The sequence below is a fragment of the Mesoplodon densirostris genome, chromosome 19 (assembly GCF_025265405.1).
Source record: "Mesoplodon densirostris isolate mMesDen1 chromosome 19, mMesDen1 primary haplotype, whole genome shotgun sequence".
Lineage (NCBI taxonomy): Eukaryota > Metazoa > Chordata > Mammalia > Artiodactyla > Ziphiidae > Mesoplodon > Mesoplodon densirostris.
Window position 1 is genome coordinate 62,994,643 of NC_082679.1, and position 27,286 is coordinate 63,021,928.

At 51.4% G+C, this 27,286-nt stretch overlaps 2 protein-coding genes across 4 annotated transcripts; one reads left to right on the plus strand and one right to left on the minus strand.

The window, feature by feature from the left end:
* Window positions 1–353: 353 nt before the first annotated feature.
* EMC8 (ER membrane protein complex subunit 8) lies at window positions 354–17,090 on the minus strand. Its single transcript, XM_060084426.1, has 5 exons — window positions 16,599–17,090; window positions 8,047–8,123; window positions 2,389–2,458; window positions 1,570–1,664; window positions 354–826 (listed from the first exon to the last, which is right to left on the minus strand). Exons 1-5 carry the CDS (start codon window positions 16,827–16,829, stop codon window positions 667–669), a joined length of 633 nt encoding a protein of 210 aa, XP_059940409.1. The 5' UTR covers window positions 16,830–17,090; the 3' UTR covers window positions 354–666.
* Window positions 17,091–17,201: 111 nt separating this feature from the next.
* LOC132480416 (cytochrome c oxidase subunit 4 isoform 1, mitochondrial) lies at window positions 17,202–24,895 on the plus strand. Of its 3 annotated transcripts, none has more exons than XM_060084613.1 (5): window positions 17,202–17,282; window positions 18,492–18,565; window positions 22,854–23,021; window positions 23,627–23,758; window positions 24,644–24,895. In XM_060084613.1, the coding sequence occupies exons 2-5, from the start codon at window positions 18,493–18,495 to the stop codon at window positions 24,778–24,780; spliced, it is 510 nt and encodes a 169-aa protein (XP_059940596.1). In that variant the 5' UTR covers window positions 17,202–17,282; window position 18,492; the 3' UTR covers window positions 24,781–24,895. The 3 variants fall into 3 exon arrangements, with proteins under 3 accessions (XP_059940596.1, XP_059940594.1, XP_059940595.1); XM_060084611.1 differs by having other exon boundaries at window positions 17,204–17,313; XM_060084612.1 differs by having other exon boundaries at window positions 17,207–17,313; window positions 18,473–18,565.
* Window positions 24,896–27,286: the final 2,391 nt, after the last annotated feature.

A 27,286-nucleotide genomic window follows, 5' to 3' on the forward strand; every position in this document is an offset into this window, starting at 1 on the left:
GCTGCCTTCCCAACGATGTTTGTTTTTACCCTTAATGATGAAGGTTTCTCAGGCAACTGTGGCATCATTTCCATGTGTAGAGTCGTGGCAGCTACGGAAGCCTGACAGCGGGGTGGCAGGGGCGTGCTGTTCGTAGCTGCAGCCTCCAGACCGCTGACACCAGCACAGGGCTCTCAGAAACTGCTCGGCACCCACACGCCACGTGCCTGCCCAATCCCAGGTCTGGACGATATTAACTCAAACAGGATGAAAACTCACAAACACTCTCATTCGGGTATAAGATCTGGGCCTTTTTTTTTTTTTTTTTTTTTTTTAAAGATAGTTCATAAGCCTTAAAAAGTATTCTCTCCAGATTATAAAAGGTTAAAATCGTTTAATAGGAACAATCTTGGACAAGCAGAAATAGCTTTGATTTGAAGAATTATAGCAACGTACAACTGGGAAGGACTCCACAGGGATGGTCAGATGGGACAGTCTATGCCTGTTCTCGAGGCTCTGCATTAGAAAGATGACTGATGGGACATTCTGCCCTCTATCAAGGCACATGCCACTTCTGAAAACTGCCAGCTTTCCACACAGGCTAGAGATATCTTATTTACATTTAAAAACAGCTTTTCTTCTCCAGTGCAGTGGAAATGCCCAGAGACCAGTCACTGAGATCCCTCCCTAACACAGGTGCAGGACAGCTTTATTGATCTCTGGGTTTGTCCAGTCATTGCGAATGTCATCCAGGTGGTTATCGAAATCCACGAGCGTCTCATAGGACCGGCCGTCCAGGAGTGACGCCGAGATCCTCTGGGCTTCCGGCCAGTCTTCACAGTAATCACTACGAGGTGAAACGGGAGAAATCAGCCTCTTAATGAAAACAGGTGGCTTTTCAATAGAGTAAACAGGAAACCAGCCACGTGCAGAGTGGTATAAAGGAAGACAGTACTGAACACTAGCAAACACGTACGTTTAAACACGTGAAGATGCACGTAAAGAATCTGAAACGTGAAAGAGTCACCCTCCAAATGAAATTCTGAAAAAGCTGGAAGTAGATGACTGATTACAAAGAAACCAAATGAAATGCCTGGGAAGAGGGTTTGGCTTGGGGAGGGGTGCCCTGAGGTTGAGGTGGGAAGACCCTCGAGTGACACTCAGGTTGTCTGGACTGCTTGGAAACCCTGTAGGCCTCAGTCCTCCAGGGGTCGAGGAACATGCATGACTTCTTTTTTTTTTGCGGTACGCGGGCCTCTCACTGTTGTGGCCTCTCCCGTTGTGGAGCACAGGCTCCGGACGTGCAGGCTCAGCGGCCATGGCTCACGGGCCCAGCCGCTCCGCGGCATGTGGGATCCTCCCGAACCGGGGCACGAACCTGTGTCCCCTGCATCGGCAGGCAGACTCTCAACCACTGCGCCACCAGGGAAGCCCCATGCATGACTTCTGTATGAGGTTTGCACACTCCTCTGGGGAAGACGCTAACTTAAAAACCCAGAAGGCTGGGATCAGCTTTCCTGTGGGAGCTGGGTGCCCGGAGTGGCACCAGCACAGGTGGCACATGGGCCACCCTGGGAACAGGGCACTCACTAGTGAGGGTCTCTGCAGCGCCATTTGTTTTCGTGGTGTTCGTACACATGGATTGTGGGCACCACACAGTCCATCGTGAACTTGGTGTTGTCTACCTGCAACGAGACAAAGCACGTGCCTGTGAACAGAGCCGGTGCTTCTGCTGTGAGTCCGCAGGCCCTTCCTTGAGGCTCTCCCAGGACCAGCGCCAACACTGCCCGGGGCAGAAACCCCACCTCACGGCGCAGGACACCACGAGAGCACGGCCCAGGTGTACTGTGCCATTCAGGAGAAATACTAAGTACTTTACTGCTTTTTCACAAACGTGAAGCTTCCAAACTTTACTTCCGCCTTCTCTGTTAGAATCCCATCTGAACTGAGCTTAACAGGGCTCTTGGTGAGAGCCACTCCCCTCCTGGCTCCCTCCCGGGCTCCCTCAGCCGTGCCAGCTAACTTAATCCAATGGCTCTCACACTTGAGCGTGTGTGAGAATCATCTGGAAGCTTACTGAAACACAGACTGCTAGGCCCCTAGACACTGCATTTCTAACAAATTCCCAGGTGGTGCTGCTGCTGCTGGCATGGGGACCCCACTGTGAGACCTGCTGAAGTGGAACGACCCCCACCCCTAGAAATCCGTGCGCTGGGACAGCAGCGGCCTGTGACTCAGCAATTGTAAGCCTGCAGTTGGGAGCAGACTGCAAAAGTGGGCCACGGTCCGATGAAGTACCCGCAGAAAGGAAAACCGTTTATAGCAATAGTTAAAGCCCCACGTCAGCAAGAGGATGCTCAGCAGCCATCCCGCACACAGAAGGCTCAGGAGCGAGCGAGAGTGGCTTACCATGATGAGAGCTGTGTCGCTGAAGCCCTCGGCGATTCTGGAGGCCACCTTTTCTGCAACCTGGTTTGGACTGTGGGAGAAGAACCAGCGAGGTTACCGCATTTTAGTTATCGCCGTTCAACGCTGTCTGCCTAAGGCAGAGTGAACAGCAATGATACAAAGACCAAGGGCACCAGTAAGCTGCCCTAGCTTGTTATGCCCGTTTAAGTAGCTTCTGGTGACTGCGGTCTCGCTGCAGTGACTGGTGAGGATGGGGAACGCTGCGTGGGCCACGTGGAGCACAGGGGAGAGCAGGGCCCTTCCCCAACCAGGAAGCCCTGGGAGGGGATCTTGAGAGGGTGTTTTCTAAACAGAAAGGCTCCCTGGACCCTGGGGGAGAGTGCCACCCAGGGCCTGCAGACAACTGTGCTGCTGAGAGCCGCCCCAGGCCAGCAGCCCCCAGGGCCCACCTTCTCCGTCTGCGCCCTCAGCTGCTGGAATCGAGTCAGTTGTTTTTCCTTTTTTTTTAGTTTTAAAAATTCCTAAGCCATTCCAGATCTTCTCAGTGCTCAGGAGCCTTCCCTGGCTGGCTCTGGCTCTGTGCCCACCGCAACCTTGATAAATGGCAACTTTCCACCTTACGTCAATAGGGTGACTTGGAGAGTGGGTCACACGTGTCCCTGCGCCCCCCTCCTCCCGCCCGCAGGCCCATCCACTCTGGCCTCCTCCTTGGGGCCTTACTTAGCTTCCTTCCCCGACAACGGGCCCAGCTCTGAGGTCAAATCTGAGTCTTTTCCTTTTTAGGACAAGAAAATTAACCAGTTCTGTGCAGTCTCGGTCCAACTTCTTTTCTCGCTTTCAACCGTATTTCTTCAACTTCTTTAGTAAAGCTGACGATCCTGTCCCTCTGGCTCCATTTCCTCACTATGCCGTGCAGTCTGCCGTCTGCCCCCTCACCCCGGAGGGGAGCACCCCCGAAGCCTCCAAGGCCCCCCGGCTGGAATCCAGGGCGGCTGGAATCCAGGGCGGCTGGAATCCAAGGCAGGCAGGCCGGCTTGCTCGCGGTTTCTCTGGCTGAGGTGACCTTTCCCACTTGCTTCCAACCCCGCACCAGGCGCCTCCCTTTGCCCCCTTCATTCTCCCTGCCACCTGCCCCCTTCAGCCTGTCACCAGAGGCATGCGTTTCTAAAACTGCCTCCTCACCGGTCTCAATTTCCAGGCTCTTCTTGGAAGATAAAACCCCCCGTGCTCAGGCTGGCAGACCCAGCCTCTCTCACCACGGGACCAGCTACCGCTCCCACCCCCGGAGCAATGCTCTGTGTGCCTTCCCTCCCAGGGGACTGTCTGCGCATTGTCCTCCTCACACCCCCCCCCCAACTCATACCCTTCCCTGTCTGGAATGCCCTTCGGCACCCACCTCTGCGTACTCAATTCCTTCCATCTTTAATGCCCAGAAAACACCAGCCTCTCTGGGACGTCTTGCCAAGCTGCCCCAGATGAGGTCCATGTGTCCCCTCTCTAAACACATAAGCCCTGGTATGCAGTTGTCTTTTTGTGCATCTTTTTCCCCTGCACAGAGTCTCAGCTTTTTTTTTTTTTTTTTTTTGCGGTACACGGGCCTCTCACTGCTGTGGCCTCTCCCATTGCGGAGCACAGGCTCCAGACGTGCAGGCTCAGCGGCCGTGGCTCACGGGCCCAGCCGCTCCGCGGCATGTGGGATCTTCCCGGACCGGGGCACGAACCCGTGTCCCCTGCATCGGCAGGCAGACTCCCAACCACTGCGCCACCAGGGAAGCCCAGGCTCAGCTTTTTGAAGCAGGGACAGAGCCTTAAAGAAACACACTGAACAATTACGATCGTTTCTTTGTGAATGAGGTGAAAAAAACAGGTTCAATGCTTTATAAAAATAACTTTTATCTAATTATTCTATTTTCACTTTTAAAATTGAGAATTTATAGAGATGTGTGATTATTTATCTGCAGTATCGTGTTAAGAAAAATGAAACAAAAAAACAGTTTAATAGAGAAAGGGCCCCCGGGATTCTTGTCCCTCAGGTCACCCTGGAAAGCCCTCAAAGTGAAGGCAGCACTTCACAGGAGTCAGCAAGTGCCGAGTTCCCGTAGCGGGACCTGCTGATTCACCCGCCCACTGTGGAGAAGGCGCACCCCGCTCCTCACTCACTCACACCTTAGGTGCAAAGGGAAATGAAGTCAGCATTTGCTAAGAGCATGATCTTCTCCCTAGGAGCATTTGCCACAAAGAAACTGGCAAAATGCTATTATCCTAACGTTTATGATTATCATAGTACTTGGTGACTTTTATTGGGAAGGGGATGAGAAACATTTATTATGTTTCATTCCAGATGCCCCCAAGCTCACACTTACCGTTTTCTTTTGAAAGAACTTAAAACTTACAATAGTTAATGAATTGCCAAAGTATTTCAAAGAACTACGAATTTTGTTTACCTCTTATTTGTATTTCACACTAAGTCTCTAACACCAACCTGCTCCACTCCTAATGTCAGATCGTCACATTGTGACACTCACGTCAGTACTTTGTTTCCAACTAGGCTGTACAAGTCCTTGTTCCTGTGAACAGTCAGCTGTCAAATACAACGGTGGGGGCCCTGGAGACGGACGCCGCTTGCCAATCCCCCTTCCCAACCCACACAAAACTAGGCACGAACCTGTGATTGAGATCTTACATTTACACCTAAAAGCTCTTTACTGAGCATCTACCTCAGGCCAAGGCACTGGACCTGGTACTGAAATCTACCCCTCTTGAAATGTTTATCATGAAGCGAAGCTCCAGCAATTATGAAATGATCAAATAAGACTTGATGGGATAACCTGAAGTTTAGGAAATGAGTAAAACAGTTACAAACACCTTATAGTTCTTTTTCTCCAATTAAAACAGTGACCGAATGATCCTTTTTTAAAAAAGGTAATCACAGGACGAGTAACAGGACCGGCCTCTACTTGGAATCAAACACAGAGTTAAGCACGCTGCATGTGGCTTCGCTCTGCCCTCCTCACTCCCACTCTCCGAGGGATGAACTCTTTAGCTCCATTTTACAGACAGGACCACTGAGGCCAAAGTGGTGAATCAGTAAGTCACTGAGGACTTGAATCCAAGTCTAACCTGGCTCCAAAGCTTATGCTGTGAGACGATGTGAATCAGCCGATGTTTCTAACAGAGGAGCAAAATTTTCGCTAGGCGAAGCTGAAGAGAGAAGGGAAGGTTTTCTAGGTAGAAGCAAATGGTACTAAAGAAGGAAGTCAGCGTGATCCCAGCTTCTGAGCTTCCTGGCTGTGTGGCAGCGAGCGTCTCTGGCTGGAGTTTCTTCAGCTGAGTGTCCTTGTGAGGATTCCAAAGGATGACACCAAGAAAGGCCCAGGCCAGGCACAGTGGTAGTGACTGGAGGTTTACTCCAAACACGCTGGAGGGGTGGATTAGATCCCGGAGTACGGCCGAGGCTCACGGGGTCAGAAGGGATCCAGGGGGTTACTGGACCCACTTGTCTCACTGCCCACCACGCTCTCTACAGATCTCACCAACGGCTGGCAGGCACTTAGACACTGACTTCAGTGGGAGAATGAAGACCTCCTGAGCAGAGCAGGTGAAGGACCTGGGAAATTCTAGAAGGTGTGAAGAGCATGAAAGTGGTGTCTGAGCAAGATAATTCTAGGCTGGGCTGCAATGAGGTCCGAACAGAGGCAGGAGGATGAAGAGGCCGTGAGTCAAGTGAGGCAGCGGAAGGGAGAGCCTGTGCGGGCGCGTCTGGGGGCCGGGGAGGAAGGAAGCCAGCGCCATCACCTCTGGCCCCGTGTCCTCTCCTTCCTGTGAGAACAGCTGCGGGACAGTACTGTCTGCTTCCGGGAAACCTTCCAAGGACGGCTCCCCGCTGCTTACAAAACAGTGAAATGCCTCACAGCCGTCAGGGTGGCCTCACCTGCTGGCGCCCCCTCTGTGCGTGCGCCCCACACTCCTGCCGGCTTCCACCCGGTGTCTGCATCACGCTGTCCCCCCTCCGCACTCTTCCCTCTGCTCTCCACGTCTGTACGTGACAGGACCCTGCCACGCGCAAGCATCCTGTTCAAACGACACCCCTCCCCGAGGGCCCCTCTGGTCACAGCAATGGACTCAATGCCTGCCTGCTACTGCTGGACAGCCCTCCGTACCACCCTCCCGGCATGGGGCCTGGGGGCCTGCACCACAGGCCTAGGTTTCGGTGTCTTTTGTGTTCAATCCAGCAACTCGAGGGCAAGGGCCAAGAGTCCAGCTTGGCTCAGCACAGAGCTTGGACCGGGGCAGGCGCTTTGTGCCATGCAGCCTCTTTCGTGTAACAAAGACCAAGACCGACACCGGCCATGAATAGGCCATGAATAGGCCATGAATAGGCCCCAGCTCATCAGCACCCCGGAGGCAGGTGGGCTCAAAAGTAAGGCGTGGTCAACAAGAGATGCGCCGGAGAGAGAGCCCGGACGGGCAGCGGGCGGGAAGAGCGCAAGAGCCAGGCTTCAGAGGGCGCCCCTGCGCCGTGGCCCACGCAGAGGCTTTCCCAGGAGTCTGCGCCGGTGACCCTGTCTCCCTCTGAGTCCCGACTGGGCCCAGTCCTCTACAGCAAAACGGCTTCCATCCCTGAAGTGTTTCTTCAGCTTATTGTATTATGGCCCTAACGCTGTGAGTCCAGCCTCTTGCCTTTGCTGGGCAAGCGGATGTGACTCCAGGAGACACTTCGGTCTGGGGTCCTTCACCGCGTCCCAGGCCGCCTGGCCACGTGAGGGAAGCGTGCGAGGGCACCCCGGCTTCTGCCTCTGGCTTTCGGCTGGTCAGGGTGCTGATTCCTCTGGGACTTGGCCTGCGAGGTCCCATCAGGCTGGCTGCTGGTCGTATCCCTCGACCAGAGGGCACTCTTCTCCTTGGGCTGGGCTTCTTGACCCAACCCCTCCTCACCCCTTCTGGCAGCGCAGGTACCAGCTTTTGTCACCAGCTCCAGGTGACTGCCCCACCCTCTCGTGAGTTCTCTTACATACAGTTCACACCTCTGGAAACAACCGCCTTATTAAGTCCTCCACCAATTATCCTAACTACAGGGTGTCAAGTGTTTTTCTGCTGGGACTTTGACGCAGAAGTAAAGCAAAGACCTCAGCTTTGCTCATTAGTGAGAATCACAGTGGGTGCAAATAGCCGGATAAAAGAAACCGGAACCTAATGTGAAAGAAGCAGCAAACACCACATTTTCGTCAAAGTATCAGACCTTAAGGGCACCAAACCTAAACGTTACTCTTTTTTTAACCCCCCAAGAGTGGAGTTCTTTCCTAATGCTGTGCCCTGTATCTTTCCCACCTTGGGAACGGGAAGCAAGACCCAGCTGAGTGGGGACAGAAACAGGAGGCCCTGGACTGTTGCTTTCATTTTATGAATTCCCTTCAAGCAAAATAAAGAAGATACAGAACAGAATCCCAACGTTAATATAAATGTTTAGAATTACTGTTGTTTGGAATTACCCATACCGCAGCCCCCCTAGAATACTATAAACAAGCACAGAGGGCCCAGAGGGGTTCTGTTCTAACAGATTTTGCATCCTGAGACCACAGAGGTCAAAACGTGCATCAGAGATCATCTCCCTCACACTATCATTCTTTCGGACCACAGAGGGGTTTTGCATGGACATACCTGGCATCCTTTACTCGTTCGTTAGCTTGATAATAACCAGCAATCACATAGCTATTATCTTTGCACCATGAATCAATCTGAAAGAAGAACAAAATTTGGGAAGAAAAGGTGAATGATTTCCTCTTAAATATCAAGTCTCAATAAACAGAGGGAACCCCCCCAACCCCTGGATACTGGGACAAGTCAGATATGAGCCCTGTATCCTCCTCCCTACAAGAATGAAATGGGAGAGTTCCCTGGTGGCCTAGTGGTGAGGATTCGAGGCTGTCACTGCTGTGGCCCGGGTTCAATCCCTGACTGGGGAACTGAGATCCTGCAAGCCGAGCAGCACCGCCAAAAAAAAAAAAAACAAACAAGAATGAAATGAGTGTTCAGGGGAAAGAAGGTCACCCCAATTTGCTTTCCACAGTCCACGTGAGGCCAGAGAAAGCAAAGAAGAGCCTGGGCTCCCACTCTCACTGAGGTGGGGTGTCTTCCCACAGAGGAGGACCCTGTAATGACTGGGAAGGGTGGGGCTGGACACGAGGAATGACCTCCTCCCCCAGTCCCAGCAGAAGGCCCCAGTGTAGACATATATTAAACGGGTGCAGTGCCGTGGGTGAGGTGAGACCAGAGTTACCCACCTTCTCTGACAATATGAAGCACTGAGGCATTCTGGGGCTTGAATAAGCCTTAAGATCATTTAAATCAATCCTTCACAGATAAGCAAACTAAAAAGCTCGGAGAGGGTCTAAGTCTGCATAGCCAGGTAGCACAGCCAACCTGGGAATATAAGTCTGTTTTAAAGCCAACTGCTTTAATACCGTATCTCAGTATTCCTAGCAACACACCATGAAAAATCCATCATGCCGGGATGTGGGGTAAACAGGCACGTGCATGCGCGCGCACACCCTTCTCTGTGGCATGTTTTTAAATGGGAGCATGGCAGCGGATTTTTAAAGTTTTTTGTTTTATAATGCCACTCTTCTCTCATCAGATTTAGCATCCTGCAGGTCTAATGCTATTATTAAAAGCAACAAAAGGTCATCCTGTTTTGCCATAATGGAATTTTAATAATACACTGCAGTAAATTCTATCCTCAGTCTGCAAAGGAAGAGATAAAATTGATCCTCGAGGTTTTCAAAGTAACTGGTTAAAAATGTTTTTCTTTTCTTCCTTATTTTTTTCCTTTTTTAAACATAGCTCTACTGCTCTTTTTCTCAAATTCTGGTTTGGGTCTCCAACAGTCTCCTTTATGACTAAAAGCAGACATTACAGAATGGTTACAGACCAAGGTTCCCTCGCTCACAAAGATTAGAATAATAATTCTGGCTTCCTAAGAGCTTACAAATTACACTGGGGCAAAACCAAGGCTCAGTGAAAGAATTAAACGTTTTGGTCATCCACTCAGAAGACGAGAACCATGTCTACAAAATATTTATAATGGCTCTTTCACACTAACTTTGATGCAAATTATTCCACAATTACTTATATTTTGTTTCTATCACCTCTTAAAGGAATGAGTTCTAGAAACTCTCTATTGCTGCTTACAGCAGCAAATTCTTTCATTTCTTTCTAAATGTAACTCTATGTGGTATCAAAGGGCATAGCCCCGTTCTAAAATTTGGCATTTGGCCCCATTCCCTGAACTCAAACCCATAAGTTAGCCCATCCTTTAGTGTAGCCCTCTCAGTCTTTGTTTCTGATCAAAGGCTGGTCTCTTGAGTGTGTCCTCACTTGAGGTGACCCTGCCCACTTTGGTGCCCCTCTCCCAGCCCTGTGGTGTGGGCTGTTCTTATATCCAGAGTCACAACTACAGATGGTATCCCGAGTTTTGCTACTGTCCTGGCTTCTTAATGCCCTTGTAACAAGTTACAAAAACTTAGTGGCTTAATACAACACAAATTTATCTTACGGGTCAGAAGTCTAAAATGGGTCCGCTGGGCTGATTCCTTCTGGAGGCTCTAGGGGAGAATTCGTTCCTTGCCTTTTCCGACACCTAGGGGTCACCACGTTCCTTGGCTGGTGGCTGTACCACTCTGACCTCTGCTTCTGTCACAACTCTTTTCTCTGACTCTTACCCTGATGCCTCTTACGAGGACCCTTGCGATTACACTGGGTCCATCAGACAATCCAGGATAATCACCACATCTCAAGATCCTTAACTTCATCTCATTTGCAGTCCCTTTTACCATGTAAGGTTACACGTTCACAGGTTCCAAGGATTAAGGTGTGGACATCTTGGGGGTCCATTTTTTGGCCCACCACAGCTACGTTTAATATAAGATAATTATTTTCTGCTGCTGATATCCTGACCATCCCCAGCAGTAGTCCTTTTTTATGGCCATGCTGTGCAGCTTGCGGGATCTCAGTTCCCTGACCAGGGATCAACCCGCGCCATGGCAGTGAAAGCCCAGAATCCTAACCACTATGCCACCAGGGACTCCCACAGCCGTCTTTAGTGAGCAGTGTAAGCTGCTCCCAGATCCCTTTCCTGGGCTGAAGGTAACGGTTCAGGACTCAATCCCTAGCAAACACGTGGTGTCACCTTGTACCTGTACTCAGAGCATAGAGGAGTCACTTGACATGAAGGATGATTCTTGTGACAAACACAATGCACACCTCAACTTACACTTTACCTAACGAGGGGTGAATTCCTGTACATAAGACTCCAAGGGCCTAACCAAATTCCAGCAGAAAAATAATGTCATGACCTCGAACTTCTAGTAGAACTCTTTTTAAAAAAAATTTATTTATTTTATTTATTTTTGGCTGCATTGGTTCTCTGTTGCTGAGTGCGGGCTTTCTCTAGTTGCGGGGAGCAGGGGCTACTCTTCGTTGCGGTGCACAGGCTTCTCGTTGCGGTGGCTTCTGTTGTTGCGGAGCACGGGCTCTAGGCATGTGGGCTTCAGTAGATGTGGCTCACGGGCTCTAGAGCGCAGGCTTAGTAGCTGTGGCGCACAGGCTTAGTTGCTCTGCGGCATGTGGGATCGTTCCGGACCAGGGCTTGAACCCGTGTCTCCTGCATTAGCAGGCGGATTCTTATCCACTGCGCCACCAGGGAAGCCCTTTTGTTTTGTTTTTGTTTTTTTTTTGGCAATGCCGCGTGGCTTGCGGGATCTTAATTCCCTGACCAGGGATTGAACCTGCGCCCCGGCATTGAAAGCACTAAGTCCTAACCACTAGACCACCAGGGAGCTCCCTAGTAGAACTCTTTGAAGAGGTTGTCCCAAAAGTGAACCAGGAACAAAAGCTCTGGCTTGGCTTTAGAAACCTTTCAATGATTCAAAAAAAGAACGACCAAGGGGCCTCCCTGGTGGCGCAGTGGTTAAGAGTCCGCCTGCCGATGCAGGGGATACGGGTTCGTGCCCCGGTCTGGGAGGATCCCATATGCCGCGGAGCGGCTGGGCCCGTGAGCCATGGCTGCTGGGCCTGCGCATCCGGAGCCTGTGCTCCGCAATGGGAGAGGCCACAACAGTGAGAGGCCCGCATACCGCAAAAAGAAAAGAAAAAAAAAAAAAAAAAAAAGAACGACCAAGTTAAGTCTGGATGCCTGTGACAGGCATGCACAGCCTGTCCACAGCTGTCCAGATTCAGACACAAGTGGCCCCCAGTTGAGGAATGGAGAACTGGCCATCAGAGCCCACAGAGGTAGCGTAAACAAGTTTCAGTGGAACCAGACCTCATGGGTGAGAGTGACCCGGCGGGCAGTAAGAGTGAGGGTGTGGGAGGAGGCGACCAGCATGGACAGTCGGGGGCAGGCAGCTCTTGAGGGCCCTCAGAATCCTGAAGTCAGCCCAAACGGCAACTCGCTCCCTCCCAAGTGGGGCAGCACAAGGCAGAAGAACTGAGAAGCTGTCTGACCGCTGTTCTCAACGAATCCGCTTCCATCTTCCTCACCTTGCTGCTAAGATGCCCTTCTCCCGTGATGCATCTCGTGAACAATCAAAATGAAAAAGTTCAGGACAACACTCTGAAACTCGTCAAGTGACTCTGAATACAGGGTCCAAATCCTGCATTTACTTATGTAGTTTCTTTTACTTTTCAGAGGGAAAGAAGGACACTTTCACCTTGGCATAAGTCTGCCACCCTCTGTTCAATGCCCTTTCAGGCTCGTTCCATTCCAGACACATAGGAGAACGACTAAAGGCCCTGGGCCCAACTCATCCGTTCCCAGTTAGACTGCACAAAGAAAGCAGCTTCTCTCAGCAAACTCGCTACCAATTGCATGTATGAGGCACTTTGTAATTTTCAAAGCACCATCACCCACCTCATGTGGCTATATAATAGCCATGAAGTAGGCAAGGCAGGGAGCTGATAAGAGCCACCCCAGTAGGGCCTTGCTCCCATGTTTGCCACTTACAAGCTGGGTGTGTCTGTCAGCCTCCCTGCCTGCAGCAATGAGCAGGCCCTGGCTTCTCAAAGTAGAGGGGTTGTTAGCTTCACGGAGAAGAAAAGCTCCTTCTCAAGTCGGCTGCCGATTCTTCTCTGGCAGGAAAGGAGCTGGCTCCAAGGAGGAAAAGCTCTGGAGGTAAATGGCATGGGGACAGAGGGCGAAGGTCAAAGGGAAGAAGTGAAAGGAGAACCCAGAGCAGCCAGCTCCCTGTCCCAGGCCAGCACATTTATGTTCTGGAGAGAAAAAGGGGCAGGAGGACGCAGGGGGCTGAGCCAAAAGCCACAGGGGCAGCAGCCCGTGCAGCTGAGCAGAAAAGGCACATACGGAAGCAGCAGAAAGAGTTCGAGACCGAGGTCACTGCGACGAGACCAACCGGCAAAGGAAGTCACTGGAGCAGAATGTAATGAAAAGCAGCTGCACAGCACCAGGAAACCACCGACGGGAGAAAAGGACAAAGAGGGCTTAGGGAAACAGCAGGTTTATGCTAATTTCCCTACTGACATTTTATGGATTTTTGCTTTTAGAAATAATTCCATCACTACCTACGTCAAAGGGTTATAAGGATAAATTAACAGGCATAAGTACTTAAAAAAAAAAAGAAAGCACCAGAAATGCAAGGATTTTTTTTAATGGAAAATGATAATGAAAAGCCTTGCAAAGGAATCTGATGCTGCCCTTTGATGGACTGCACATCAAGTCAGTCTTCCCCACTTATCAAAAATAACTCAATACGAAACTCCCTGAATAGAAACAAGCTGGGAGAATTAGGCCTCGTTTATACAGTTTTATGGATTTACATGCTTTATTAAAACTACATCTTCTATAGCTGATAAACCATGGCTCCATACACTGAGATTTTTTCATTGCCTTCAGGTTGTAAAGTTGCTAAATCAAAAGCTGAATGATATAAACTTAAATATCTTAATTGTAATACAAAATTTGTGGATGGACTCAAATTGCAAATTTTCCTTTATAACTTTATTTTGAAAGTTATTTAATTTGTACTCAGTTGACATCTTTCTCGTATTTTCCAAATTCTGAGTCTATGATTCAAAGTTTTGATCAACAGAAGAAAAGTAAGCACAAACCACCACTGCTTGGCAAGGATAAAACTTTGGCTGTTAGTTTCTACTGTGTGCAAAGAAGCTAAGTGCAGAGAATCTAGTTTGCACTTAATTTTGCTGGACTCAAGGAGGAGACCCAAACACTGAAGGGCACACCTGGGGACATGCTGGAAGGCGAGTCTGGAGTGCAGCGTGCAGTGGTGCAGGGCGAGCAGGGTCAGAACAAGGCTTCAAGCAGCGCCCCTTAACAAGCTGTGGCAGTGGGCCTGCCTTGAGAGTCAAGGTCCCCTCTGGGCATCTTCCCTCCCCAGGTAAATGGTGGACACAGGCCTAATCCTTGGGGAAAATTCATGTAAAGGTTGCTTATAGTTGGTATATTTAACTCCTTCAAGTATTGCATTTATATCTTGTAATAGGAACAAAACCCTTTAACTCTGTAGAGCTTACTTAAGAATGAAAGGAATTGATCCTATTTTGACAATTCCAAGTGAGGTTCAAGTTTGCCTTTAAGATGCTCTTTGATTATTTCTGATAGGATTTTCTAGGGATTTAAAGCAACACACCTTTCCCTCCTACCCACCCTGGCTCCACCTTGGTTAGTCTGCTGACTTCCCTTCTTCCACCCACCCCGCAGAAGCTGGAGTTCCTCGGGTTTCTGTCCATGGCTCTCTACTCATTACACACAGTCCCAGCCAATAGGACCTGCTCTCATGGCTTCAAAAGTCATTGAGAAGCTACTGGTCCCCCATCTATGTCTCCAGCCCACCCATCTTCTGAGTTTCAGACCCATTTTTCAGCTGTCAACACTAGGTCATTTTCCCTCAACGAATGGTGCCACTGTCCTTCTGATGCTTAAGTCAGAAATAGAGGTGTGTCACCCTTGCTTCCTTTTCCCTATGTCCCCACACGATTAGTCACTGAATGCTGTGGATTCTCCCTCCTGGCTCTCTCCGGTCTGTCTCCTCTGCTTCCACGGCACACTTAGTTTAGGCCACCTCTCTGCCTCTAGTATTATATACACTCCTGTTTCCAACATCCTCTTTGCTGCAGGCTGGGGCAATCACTCCAAGACACAAATGTGACCATGCAACTCTCCTCCAGTGGCTTCCCTGTCCTCATGATGGAGCCCAAACTCCGCTGTGTGGTCTGCAAGGTCCTCTACAATGAAATCTGTCCACTGCTCACCTCTCTCCATGCCAGGTCGCTTTACACTCTACACTCTAGCTCTTCCCTAAATACCCCTCTCCCCATTTTCTCCTGGTCTTTGCACAAGCTACTCCCTCTGCCTTGAGTGGTTTCCCGCCATCCCCTGAAGGAAGGCTGGGTTAGTTGAACCTTCCCCACTTTCTGCTTAACTCCTGATATGGCACTTATGCTTCGCTACTGTACTTGTCCGCTTGGTACCAGTTCAACAGCTAAGCAGGTACAGTGTTTGATCCATAGCCATATCCCTCCCCCAGCACAGGCCTGACACTACAGGAGAACTGAATAATCCTGCATTAGTGCTACTGGTTAATCTAGTTCCCGCAAGTGAACGCACTTCACATATCCAATCACCACGCAATTCCCTTGATAAGAAAATCATCACGACAGGTGGTTGAAAAGACTTGAAGTAAAACAGACACATGCACACCCCAGGGGTGTATTGGTACTGACAAGCTATTTCTTCAGGAGCTAAAATGGTTGATTTTATAAATATCATCTACTTCTTATCTATCTCCTGCCCCAAGATGATATGAAGAAATTCAGACAATGACTCAGTTTAACAGGCATTCAAAGATGTGCCCATTGGGCTTCCCTGGTGGCGCAGTGGTTGAGAGTCCGCCTGCCGATGCAGGGGACACAGGTTCGTGCCCCGGTCCGGGAAGATCCCACATGCCGCAGAGCGACTGGGCCCGTGAGCCATGGCCGCTGAGCCTGCGCATTCGGAGCCTGTGCTCCGCAACGGGAGAGGCCACAGCAGTGAGAGGCCCGCGTACCACAAAAAAAAAAAAAAAAAAAAAAAAGATGTGCCCATTAAGCTTAGGCGAGGACCGTTTGTCTCAAGATACTTCCTGCTTACCAAGAATTGACATGGGTGTCAATAATTAGGTAAATTACCAAATGGATTCATTTTACTTGGTGGGAGGTATAGAGAAAGGACTTCTACCTACAACTTCTCACTTAACTACTTTTTGCATAATCAACTAATTTTTTTTAGTATCATAGCTTATATGTATATGAAAAACTGTACCTCAAGCCAGGCAGGTCTGAGTCTACAGTTTATTTTTCCCTAAGGTTTCAACTCAAATTTATCGGTGGTCTTTTTTCCTTCATGGGCCACCATACCTCAACAAGCACTGCCTAGAATTCAATGACCAGCCAGTCTACCCCTATGCCACATGTCTTCTCACTGTACTTCAACAGACCAGTCGTGAGCAGACCCACAGCAGTGTGCGGGCTGGAAGGCATGTCTGCTCCGGCTTTTAAATTCCACAAACCTGCCATCTGCGGGTTTTAGCTTTTAAAACCACGTGTGCATTCTAGATGTCACTAAGAGGACAGACAAGCTTCCCTTACAAAGCGCTCAGGCGCATTCTCGGGCAGCAGTGCCCGTAAGGCCAACCCTGCCTCTAAACGTGTCTCCACCCTCGGGGTCCGGGGCACTAACGTCGGAAGAACCGCCGCCTTTACACCCACGGCAGACACGGATCCGGCCCTGCGAAGGTGCGCAAGGGCCAAACCGCAGTGTCAAAACTTCCCGTGACTCAAAATCCCAAATACAAACGCTGTCAAATCATCGCTCAGTTAACGACGGCTTGTTTCTATAAAGGATACTGGTGTGAGAAAATTAATGTACTATTCGTCGCCTAAAGCGTCTAAAAATACCCAGGACGGTTAAGATCGCTCTTGCGGCCGCTGCCACTACGAGCTGCCACCTGCGGGGCCTTGCTAAGTGCAGGCAAAGTCCTATGCGCCCTCGCGGGTCGTCCGTTCGTGGTCACGGCTACCTCGGGGGTGGGTCTAGACTCCGGCTGGACCACTGTGAGCTTCCAGCTGGGACTGCTCGGAAGCTGATCGCCAGGCGGTCTCCTGCCCTGCTGATTCCGAGGCAGGACCCTTCCCGCGCTTACCAGGGTGAGGGCCACCTCCAGCATGGGGGCGAGGGCCAGGGTGCCGTGGAAGAGGGGTATACAGTCCACGAAGAGGGTGTGGTGGGCACCCGGGCCGCCCAGAGGAAGGTGCTCCTTGCGCGGCTTCTGCTTCTCGGCCACCAGCAGTCCGTTGACGGCGCAGTGCGGGTACTTGGCGCCGTGCAGCACCATCTTGCAGTAGGCCTGGGTGGTCAGCTTCACCCCGGGCATGCTGAGCCCGGGAGGGCCCCGGAGGCCCGGCGCCGGCCGAGGCCTGGATCCGCTGCCCGGCCGCGCGGCGCCTCAGGGGAGAAGTGGGACGAGGCGGCAGCTGCCTGGCGCGGTCCCGCGGCTGGCGGAGGCCCCCACAGACCAGGCCCCGCTCGGGCTTGGCTCCTCTCGACGCCGGCTTCCCCCCGGGAGAGACCGATGAGCCCACGTCAGACTCCCCTCGCGCCTCTCGCCGGGCGCCGCCGAAAAGCTGTCTCCCAGCGACCGCCGGAAAGCAGCCCGGCTCTGCGTTTTACGACGTTCGCGGCGCCCCCCGATTTCCGGTCCTGTGACCTCCAATGAGGTCGGGAGCGGGGTGGGGTCCTCCTCGATCCCGTGGTGCTCCGCGGCGCGTCCTCGCTCTCTTCCGGTCGTGAGTAACCGGGCCGTAGAGGGCGGCCGTTGGCGGGCACGGTGAGCAGCGGCTGGGCGGCGGCGGCGGCAGGTGAGGCGGGCGGCGACCGGTCTGCGTCGCGAGACTGGTGAGGGTCGGGCGCAGGGAGCCGTCGGGCCTGCGTGCGCGCCGCGCGGCGCCAGCAGGAACCGGCGCTGGGCCTCCGATCCCGGTGACATTGAGGCCGGTCGGCGGGGCTCCGGGCTCCGGAGCCGCCGGATGGCGGTCTTTTTGCCTCCCATAAGCATTGGCCGGTCCTCGCCTGCGCTGCCGCGGCGGCGGGCTGGCTTCGGCTCTGACCTTGGAGCGTCCGCTGGCCGCGGGCGCTCACCCTAGGGCAGGTCGCTTTGCGGGCTCCAGGCCACCCCTTCAGACGGTGCTGCGCCACCGCCCCGGCTGTAACGGGGCTCAGGGGCAGGCGTTCGGCGTCCGCCCACGCGCGGGCCAGGCAGGGGGAGAAAACACGGGAAACGGGAACGAGTTCAGCCCTGATGTCATGCTTCTGTTTATTCTGCCCGTAATGGGTATTTTCTGAATGCGTTTGGGATCCTTTTCGTCATCGGTGGGGTCCCCTGAAACGTCCAGTTTTAGGGGAGGGGGAGGTAGGGGAGCTAGGCATGATTCAGTGAAGGCCCAGGTGAGAGGTGGGTCATCCAGGTCATTCGTTGTCCTGCAGGGTTTGGAAGTGGCCCAGGGCCCTGTTTGCAGCCTTTCTCCCGGGTTTCCCCTTCCTGTCTTGTGCACATATTAGGTCTGAAACCAAATAATGAATGCAGTGCGTGCCACCGTCCCTTTGAACTGTTGACTTTTTTTTCCTGAACAATGGAGCCCGTCATAGCAGCACATTCTAGCTTTTCCAGAGTCTCCTTTAAAAATATTTTCCTCTTTGCTTTGTAAGAAAGCCAATGTTTAAAACACAAAAGCAGAGAAACGATATGCAGAAAAAACCAAAAACCCAGTTTTCTCCGAAATGCCTTAAGTGTATACATATGGTGCTTGGTTTATAATGAAGCTCCGTTAAAACGTGCTGACTGCTGAGAAGAAAACACCTCATCCCAGGTTAATTTGTGAATTCAGAGTCAGTAATGAAGAAGGGATCAGTTACATTAGAGGGGAGAAGAAGAAAAAAGAATTGCGTTGACTTCCAAAATGCATTGGGGTAAAAAGAAGAATCATTCCTAATAGGCGTTTACGCTTATTCAGAGAGAAGGTACGTTTTTATCTTTCAGAATGTTGGCTACCAGAGTATTTAGCCTAATTGGCAAGCGAGCAATTTCCACTTCGGTGTGTGTACGGGCACACGGTAAGTGTAACAACTTTTCTTTTTGCTCTGCTCTGTTTAAGGCCCTGTGCTGGAGTTTCAAACACAGAGGGCTGAGAGGGCTAAGATCCTGACCACGATGTTGAGGAACTTGAGGGGAGGTATAACTATTTTAATGGGGCATACTTCTAGATCAGAGAGTATTTATGAATCATATTGAATTCTGGTCTGGGTCTTTGCCAATACTGATATTTTCCCCCTTTTCCTTCCCTTCCCATATTTTCAGGTTCAAGTTCAAGTTCCATCCCTTTTAAGAGATCCCCACTATACCTGACTTTAACACTCTCTCCCTCCAACAAAACTCCCAGCCACTTACGTTGAACACGGTTTATGTTATTGGGACAATGGAAGGGAGGGAGCTTGGACTTCCTCGCCTGAACTGGGTTCAATCTCATTTCTACCTTGGACTAGTTACTCAAGTTTAGGAATCTGTTTTCTCACCTGAAATATATGTAAACAGCTTAGTGCAGTGCCTGGCACATAGCAAGTTTAGTTTTGCATTTATCAAGCATCTTCTTTGTACTTGTCACTGTTAGGCACTTAGAATAAAAGAATATGAGATATGGAATCATTCCCCAAGACTGTTTGCAGTCTGGAGAGGGAAAGTACATGAAGGCAGCGTTTCAGTAAGAGATAGACCCTGAGGAGAAACATTTAGCCTGGCCTCTGGGGTACAGGGGAGGCTTCTGGAGGAGAGGCCTTGCTCTGCTGAAGGGCTAGTAGGTTTAACCTCACATTCCAGAGGGGAGTGGCATTCCAGTCAGAGGGAAAACAAGCAGGAGGAGGAAATGCAAGTCAGCATGGCAGGTTGTGTTACTGAGGGGTCGAGGGCAAGGCTTGAGTGGTGGGTGATAAAGTCAGAGAGCAAGGCTTATGTATCTAGGGGCTCAAAAGCTGTTGCCTGAGTTGCTTTGTGTGTGAATTTTTCCTTGAAATTGTGTCCTTTAATTGGCAATATTGTTGTCTTACATTTCTCTATATTGCTGATATTGCTCAGGATAACACTGTGGACATAGACTCTAAAACAGATGATTTTAGTAAGAGTATTATTGAAATATGTAATTTAAATGACTAGGTAATGAAAAAAATTAGTTGTTTAGTTAATACATGCAGAAAGAAGCACTCCTTCACTAAAAGCCTGGCAAGTCACGTAGGACAGAAATTACATTTTGTTTCCATTTTGGTTTCGCTAATATATTTCCTTAGCTTTTAGTTTGTTTGCTTAGTTTAGTTGGTAGTATAATTTACAGAAAGGAAAATTTATCTTTTCTAGGTGTTATGTTTCTATGGATTTAGGTACACTCACAGTTGTGTAACAACGACCCCAGTCAAGACATACAACATTTCCGTCACCCCCAAGAGTTCTTTCACGTCCCTTTGGTCGTTCTGATCTTCTGTAAGAAGTCAACTTGAACCTCCCTTGGTGGCACTGGCCATGACTTACTCTTAGGGTATTGCGTTAGGCAGAGGGAGTCAGATCCAGTCAGTCCCTTCTTGAAGCCCTCCGCTGGCTTCTCGTGCCTGGAGTACGATCAGCGCCCAGCCTCTATGGTCTCGTCACATCAGACCCAGAATGGCAAAGAGCAGCCCAAACCAGCCCTCAGCCCTTCCTGTGGGCTCAGGCTCCCAGCGCACACGCGTGTTCTGTTCCTGAGATGCACCAGCCTGGCCCCTCCTGCCTCAGCTCCAGAGGCGTGGATGGTTGCTTCTTTGGAATCGTCACCCTCCGTGCAGGTGTTATTTTAGAACAGCCTTTCCTGACCACCTGTCCTGCCTTACCTTGCTTTGTGCTTCCTTAGAGACTGTGGATTTGGGGTAGTTTGAGTGTCGTCTGCCTCTAGAGCGCCAGCTTTGGAGTCCAGGTCCCTTTCCGGGCTTGTCATGGCCGCGTCTCCAGCACACGGTAGGCAGGTGGAGAGAACTGCAGTCCATTAGACAAGTCTCGTTCTTTAACTTTAAAGTTTTAGTTGTACAAGAACCGGTTCTTCACATAAAATAGCACAGTCTGGAGCACCATTGGTAGCCCCTGTGGGAAGTTTGGATATTTGTACGGTGACCCGTCTGAGAGGGGAGCTCAGATTCACCAGATTGCCTCGGCAGAGGCTCCCCAAAATCCATCCAGGTTGAGGATAGGCATGCTAAAACATGCACTAGAATGCAAAGTCTTTGCTTTTCTCTCTTTTTAGAAGGAATGTTTGGTGTGTTAACCTTTATGTGTCTGTGCTCCGCACTCCCCTCCCCGCCCCCCATTTACTGGGGGACCAGGCCCAAAGTGCTGAAGAGCCCTCGGCAGCCCTGTGATCACAAACTGGCCATTCTTGTTCTAGAAAGTGCAGTTTTATGCTTAGAGTGCTCAAAGATTATGAGCATTTACGTCTTTATAACAGCTTTATTGAGATGTAATTTACACAACACACATTCACCCACTACAGGGTGCACTTGAGTGGTTTTTGGTGCATCCACTGAGGTGCGCCACTATCACGCAGTCAACTTTAGAACATTCTCATGACCCTAGTTAATATCTAGTTTTAATAACTCGTGTAACCTGAGTGCTTTGTAGTTCACTCATCATTCTGATGGAGTTTTTAAATTGGAAGGTAATTCTAGCCATTTTCATCTCAAATTCTTTTGGGATAAGGTCGGATATAAATACATAAGTATGGTAGGCATTTGCAAGTCACAGATACGCATCTAGAGAAATTTTACTGCTTTAAGGCTTAAGGTTTTATTTCACTACTGTTAACATGTTTGGGGAGATTTTAATCATTGGGACTAAGCTAAATGGAGGTGAAGCATTTTTGCAGGACTTCATACCTCTTAATCAGTTTGGAACACAAAATTTCCTTGCAGATGTAGGGTAGAATTGAACACAGCTTTTTGCAGAGGGAAAACCCTAAATAAAATTGAAGATATTCCTTTTTTTTCCTGCTGTCTGAACTTTTTCCTCTTTGCTGGAAGAATCCATGGGTACACACCCACTTGAAGGCACTAACATTTCTGACTTTTTTAGCAGAATCCTCATTGTGTCCTCTCCTCTTCCCATTGATAACAGCTTGGGTTTAACTTGCCAGGGGATTTGTGTGTTTAGTTACACATACCTGTGAGTATCTACATGTAACTTAGCTTTTTAAAAAGAAAACATAACCCTGATAGTGTTCTGTGACTTGGTGGGTACACAGTTGTCTTTCCATTTTGGGCACATGGATCTCTGTCATTCATTGTACGGTTGTAACTTGTTTCCTGCCATGCATGTTCCCCTGGTTCCCTTCCTCTGCTTGCCTTTTTCTTTTTGTTCCAGATCTCTCATTTCCCAACATGCTCTGTAGTTTATTGTTTGATTTCCACTTCTAGCATGTTGACACTGGTAGGCAGGAATGTTTGCGTTGTTCACTGATGATCCCAGATTGGAGCCACGCTTGGCATATGGTAGGTGCTTGGTAAACCTTTGTTGAACAGGCCAAATGGCTCCATGATAACGTGTTTCTAAGGAGCACAGCTTCTTAGTGCGTCCTTGGTTGGACACAGGTTATTTGATACTTTGCTGTAATAAGCAGTGGAGCATTAACCAGCTTTTCATACATCTTTCTTTCTGAACTTTGAACCCTTGTTTATTTCATGAGGTTTTTTTTTTTTTTTTTTTTGCGGTACGTGGGCCTCTCACTGCTGCGGCCTCTCCCGTTGCGGAGCACAGGCTCCGGACGCGCAGGCTCAGCGGCCATGGCTCACGGGCCCCACCGCTCCGCGGCACGTGGGATCTTTCCGGACCGGGGCACGAACCCGTGTCCCCTGCGCCGGCAGGCGGACTCTCAACCACCGTGCCACCAGGGAAGCCCTTTTCATGAGTTTTATATTGTTTTTGTTCTTCCCCATTAGTTGGAGTCCCTTGCAGAAGGGCCTTCACTTAGTCCAGTCTGCAGTCCAGTCCAGGGCACCTGAGCGCCCTCTCTGACCTCTGCATGAACACTGGTCGTTGCAGGAAGTGCCGCCTTGTTAGCGCTGCCCCTGGCAGGTTTTTGTTTTGCTGTGATGAAAAGCGCTGCTCTTACTCGTCTGCCAGCCTCACTCTGCCATCTGGGCCCCTCAGGACAGGCCTGCTCCCTGTTGCACGTGACAGTCCTGTGGATGTTTGGAATGGTGGCCGCAGCCCCTGGGATAACTGAAGTTTTCAGGGTGCACATACACGAACTTACTTTGGTTTTTAGAAGTGCCGCCTTGTTTGTAACTCTGAACCTATGTGAATTTTCAAATATTTATCCAATGCATGTTTTAGGAAGTGTTGTGAAGACTGAGGACTTTGCTCTCCCGAGTTACGTCGACCGGCGTGACTACCCCTTGCCCGATGTGGCCCACGTCAGGGACCTTTCTGCCAGCCAGAAGGCCTTGAAGGAGAAGGAGAAGGCCTCCTGGAGCAGCCTCTCCATCGATGAGAAAGTTGAACGTGGGTATTGAAGGGAAGCCAGGGCAGCTTGCGTTGGGCGAGAATTCTGGTTCTGGGCTGCTGCCCAGAGCCCAGCGTGCTGGGGAGGGTGGGGTGCTGTGGCCCTGTGGGGCTGTCCAGGGCCCAGGCCCCTTTGTCCAGGCTTGTGGGCTCCAGCCCCGCCGGGGAGGAGCGGGAACAGAGATGCAGAGCTGCTGAGCAGGGCTCTGCGGAGGGCTTAGCGTGTGAGAGTAGCTTCTCGGGGCCTCCCTGGGTGGGACTGGGTTGGCTGTAAATTATTGATGGAAGATGAGCGAAATTTCACTGTCAGGTAGGAAAGAGGCATGAAAGTATTATGGGCTTGAACAGACCCTTAAACCTTAATCTAAAGGAGAAGGAATTTCACGGCTTTCTTTTGCCCAGAGTAAACTCCATAAGTTGATGCATCTCCTTCCTTCCCGCTTACGTGTGCGTGGGTGCGTCCGGGCCTCAGGCCTGTGCTGTGTTCCTCGCTGTATGTTTGCCGCCCCCGTGTTGTGGGGAGGAGGGATGGAGGCCCGCCGTGAGGAGGGGCTGCCGGTCCCCGTGGCCCTCTGTGCCTTCAGCGCTGTCCTTTCTGTTCCCAGTGTACCGCCTTAAGTTCAAGGAGAGCTTCGCGGAAATGAACAGGAGCACGAACGAGTGGAAGACGGTTGTGGGCGGTGCCATGTTCTTCCTCGGCTTCACTGCTCTCATCCTCATCTGGGAGAAGCTGTACGGTGAGTTGAGGGGAGAGAAGGGGCCGTATACCCGGAGTGGCTGCATCTTTCAGTGCCCAAGAGTGGGCCATGGAGCCTTCACACAAAATCGGCGCTTCCGTCCTGGGCTCCCTCCCCAGCTTGTTTACCGGGTTTGAGAGACTGGCTCACGTGAACGGAAGTGGTGTAAGCAGAGTCTGCTTTATTCTGAGCGGGCCACGCTCGGTCACGAACGGCCTCCTTTGTACAGCACGCCACGTATCCAGTAGTGGTTTCTCTGCTCGCCAGTCAGTTGTCAGAAGAAGGAGTAGTGGCGGTTAGGTCCAGGAGAAGGGAACTCTTACGCATCAAGGGCTGTCTCAGCTGTCGGGGACTGCAGCTCAGTGGCCAGGGTCCCGGGTCTCCGGCCCTAGCGGTTTCTGCCCGGCCAGCGCTGGGCTGCCTGCTCGCTTGTTCTAGCGCCGCCTGTCCTGCGTTCTCTCTGTGCAGCCGCGTAGGTATCTTCCCGTGCTGAGGAGGTGTGATCCTGTGTTTGTGGCCTGCCTGTGGACGCGGCTCGGTGACAGGCCTGTGACCCTCTGCTCTTCCCCTGCGTCACCTTTCGCTCTGTTTGTGCTCTGTGCTTGCCTGTAGCCCCGTTGTCTATATCCTATAGAGAGGACGTTCTGCTTTTAGCTTAAGTGTTTTATTGCTTGCTTTTACCAACGAAGGAATAATTTGGAAATACCGAGTTGTCAGTGCCCAGAATTCGAAGCCAGTGTGTTTGCCTGCGTGTGGCTGTCAAGTGGCGGATGGCTGCGCTGGTCAGGTCGCCAGTGCGATGGGGGAAGGCCTCACCCAGCGCGTCGGCTTGGCAACAGCTGGGCACGACAGTGTTGCCTCACGAGGTCGTTTTGGGCTCTGCAGTGTACGGCCCCATCCCGCACACCTTTGAGGAGGAGTGGGTGGCCAAGCAGACCAAGAGGATGCTCGACATGAAGGTGGCCCCGATCCAGGGCTTCTCAGCCAAGTGGGACTACGACAGGAACGAGTGGAAGAAGTAAGGACCCGCCGTTCGCACGCCGGAGCGTCCCCCCCATGTCACCTCCCTGCAGCTCCGCACGTTTACGGGAGTGTTGTTTCCCAGTACCAGTGCTAATAAACGAGCCGTTTACGTGACGTCCTTGTGGCTGCTTCTTTGATGGTAACTGAATGAAATGAAAGCGTCGTTTGAAAGACAGTAAGTTTCTCCCAGGTGTCTGTAGTAAATACGTTTTGGGTATAAATGAACTGGCAAAAATAAGTTGTGTAAGGGGATAGCATATAAAAACTAAAAATATAGAGTCCTGTGGTGTGGGATGTTTTGACAAGAGATTTTTATGAGAGTTAAATCCCCATCGCAGTAGCCGCACCGACAGACCTCACCGTGGTCACTTTTCTCCTGGGGCTGTCTCTCCCCTTGAAATGGTGAGTTGGTTGGAGTGTGTGACCACGAGATTGGGAGGGGCAGACCGAGTTCTGCGCTCCTGCCTTTTCATCTAAGAAGCAACAGCGAAGCCAGTCGTAAGCCGGGCAGGAGTTAAGGAGCCCTGCCCGAGCCCCCGGCAGTCGTCCTGTGGGGGATCCCCCGTCTGTCCTGTGGTTCTCTCCCTTCGCTCTAACATCCGTTCCCCTCACTGGGTCCTGGAGCCCCTGCGTGGGGAAGCAGAACAGATTCCAGAATAGAGCTGGTGCAGAGGGGTCTCCCAGCAGCCTGGGTGCAGGGGTGGGTCGGGGGGGAGCTGTGACTGGGAAGGGAAGTTGGTCCCTAGAGCTCGACCAGAGGAATGTCACAGGAAGTTGGCCTTACATAGGCTTGTGAGAAGGCTTGAACCAACCAGTGTAACAGGAGGGGCAGGTGAACTGTAGCCCCTGATTGCAGTATCTCCCGCTGCTCTGGAAATGGCCTTGCTGGCTTGTTCTCAAGGGCCGGCTGACTCCCCGGGAGGCCCTCTGGGGGGCGAGGAAGTGCCGGGAGCTGTGGGGCGCGAGTCTGGCTGTGAGGACCCGTGTGGCTCTGGGTGGCTTGGACCTCCCTCGGGCAGTGCCATTTTCAGCTCCTTCCCAGCGAGGGCTCCTGTGCTGGGGCTGGGGTTCTGACCTGGCCCCTCACCTGGCTCTTCTGACCCTTGAACGATCACTGGTGGGTCCCCTGCCACGGGCCAGGCGCTCACCGTCTCACTCCCCAGAACGACCCCAAGAGGAAGGGGCCCTTCCCGGGTTGGGTGGTGGAACTGAATGCAGCTAGAGGCCGAGGGCTCTGCCTGAGTGGGAGTGGGGAGTGCTGGAGACTGACCCCCAGACTGCTGCTACCCCGGAGTGGCTTCACACGGAGCCTCCCTGGGCCTGGGGGCTTCCCCCGACCACGTCGGAAGCATTCTTGCACTTGCCCAGAGGATGACCACCTGTACCTCAGCGTCAGATTCCAAGATGTGACTGTTGTCCTCTTCTGCTTCTCTGTCTTTGTGGGTTTATGCCTTAAAAAAAAAAAAAATCCCTTTACGGCTAGTTTAGTGGAAATTCAGGAGGAAACAATGAATGCTCGATCCAGCCCACCATCCTTAAGCTGGAGGTCTGCTGAGCACTTATGGATGGTCTGCATGTTGTGAGAATAACAGTGAACACGGCCCTTGGGACTCCCCGTTGGGGCTCCCAGGAGCACCGAGGACGAGTGAAACAGCGGACTGCGTGATTAGAGGGTTCGAGAGGGCTCGGGGCCGTGATGGAGAGGGTGTTTCAGCTGGGGGTGGGAAAAATGCGAGGTCGGCGGTGGGAGACGTCCCCAAGGAGGTAGCCTGTGAGCTGAGACTTGATGACTCCCGCCCACGCTTGAGCAGAGGCAGGGACGAGGGGGTGTGGGTGGAGACAGTCATGCTCGAAGGACTGTGGACAAAGGCCCTGAGGACGGAGCTCCCTCGGTTGGAGGACCTGAAAGACGACCCATGGGGCTGAGACCCTGTGAGGGAGGAGGGGAAGGGTGTGGAGAGCGTGGGGGCCCAGGAGAGAGGGCAGGCTGAGCTCTCTTGGGGGGTGCGCCCGTGTAGCCACAGGCTGCCCCTCCCAGGGTGTCTTGGGAGACTGTTGTGGTTCCTTGTGTAACATGAAGTTGGGGCAGGACTTTGAGAAACACCAAGAAGGTTGACGGGACAGCCACCAGCTTAGCTCCCCGGAGGCCAGAGGGGTCCCTGTCCCCCCACAGGAGTGGGGATTCTTCAGAGTAGGGGGTCCCTGACCAGCCCAGGCTTGGGCTCTACCTGGGGCCATTGCAAGGCCCTGCTGGGCTGCTGCTCTCACCTGATGCATGGAGAGCTCCTTGCCATTGAAAGTGTGTTTCATCCTTTTGTACTCTTCTTATTTTTGCCTGTCAGCCAGTGCTCACCTTGCTACCAGCTGGCAGCTTTCTACCCTGTAGAACTTAAAAATCATTATGTACAAAGGGACGAGTAACAGCGGACGTATCACACGCAACCCTAGATGCCAGAAGGCAATGGAACCGTAGTTTCAACTAGAATGATAAAATCAGCTAAACTA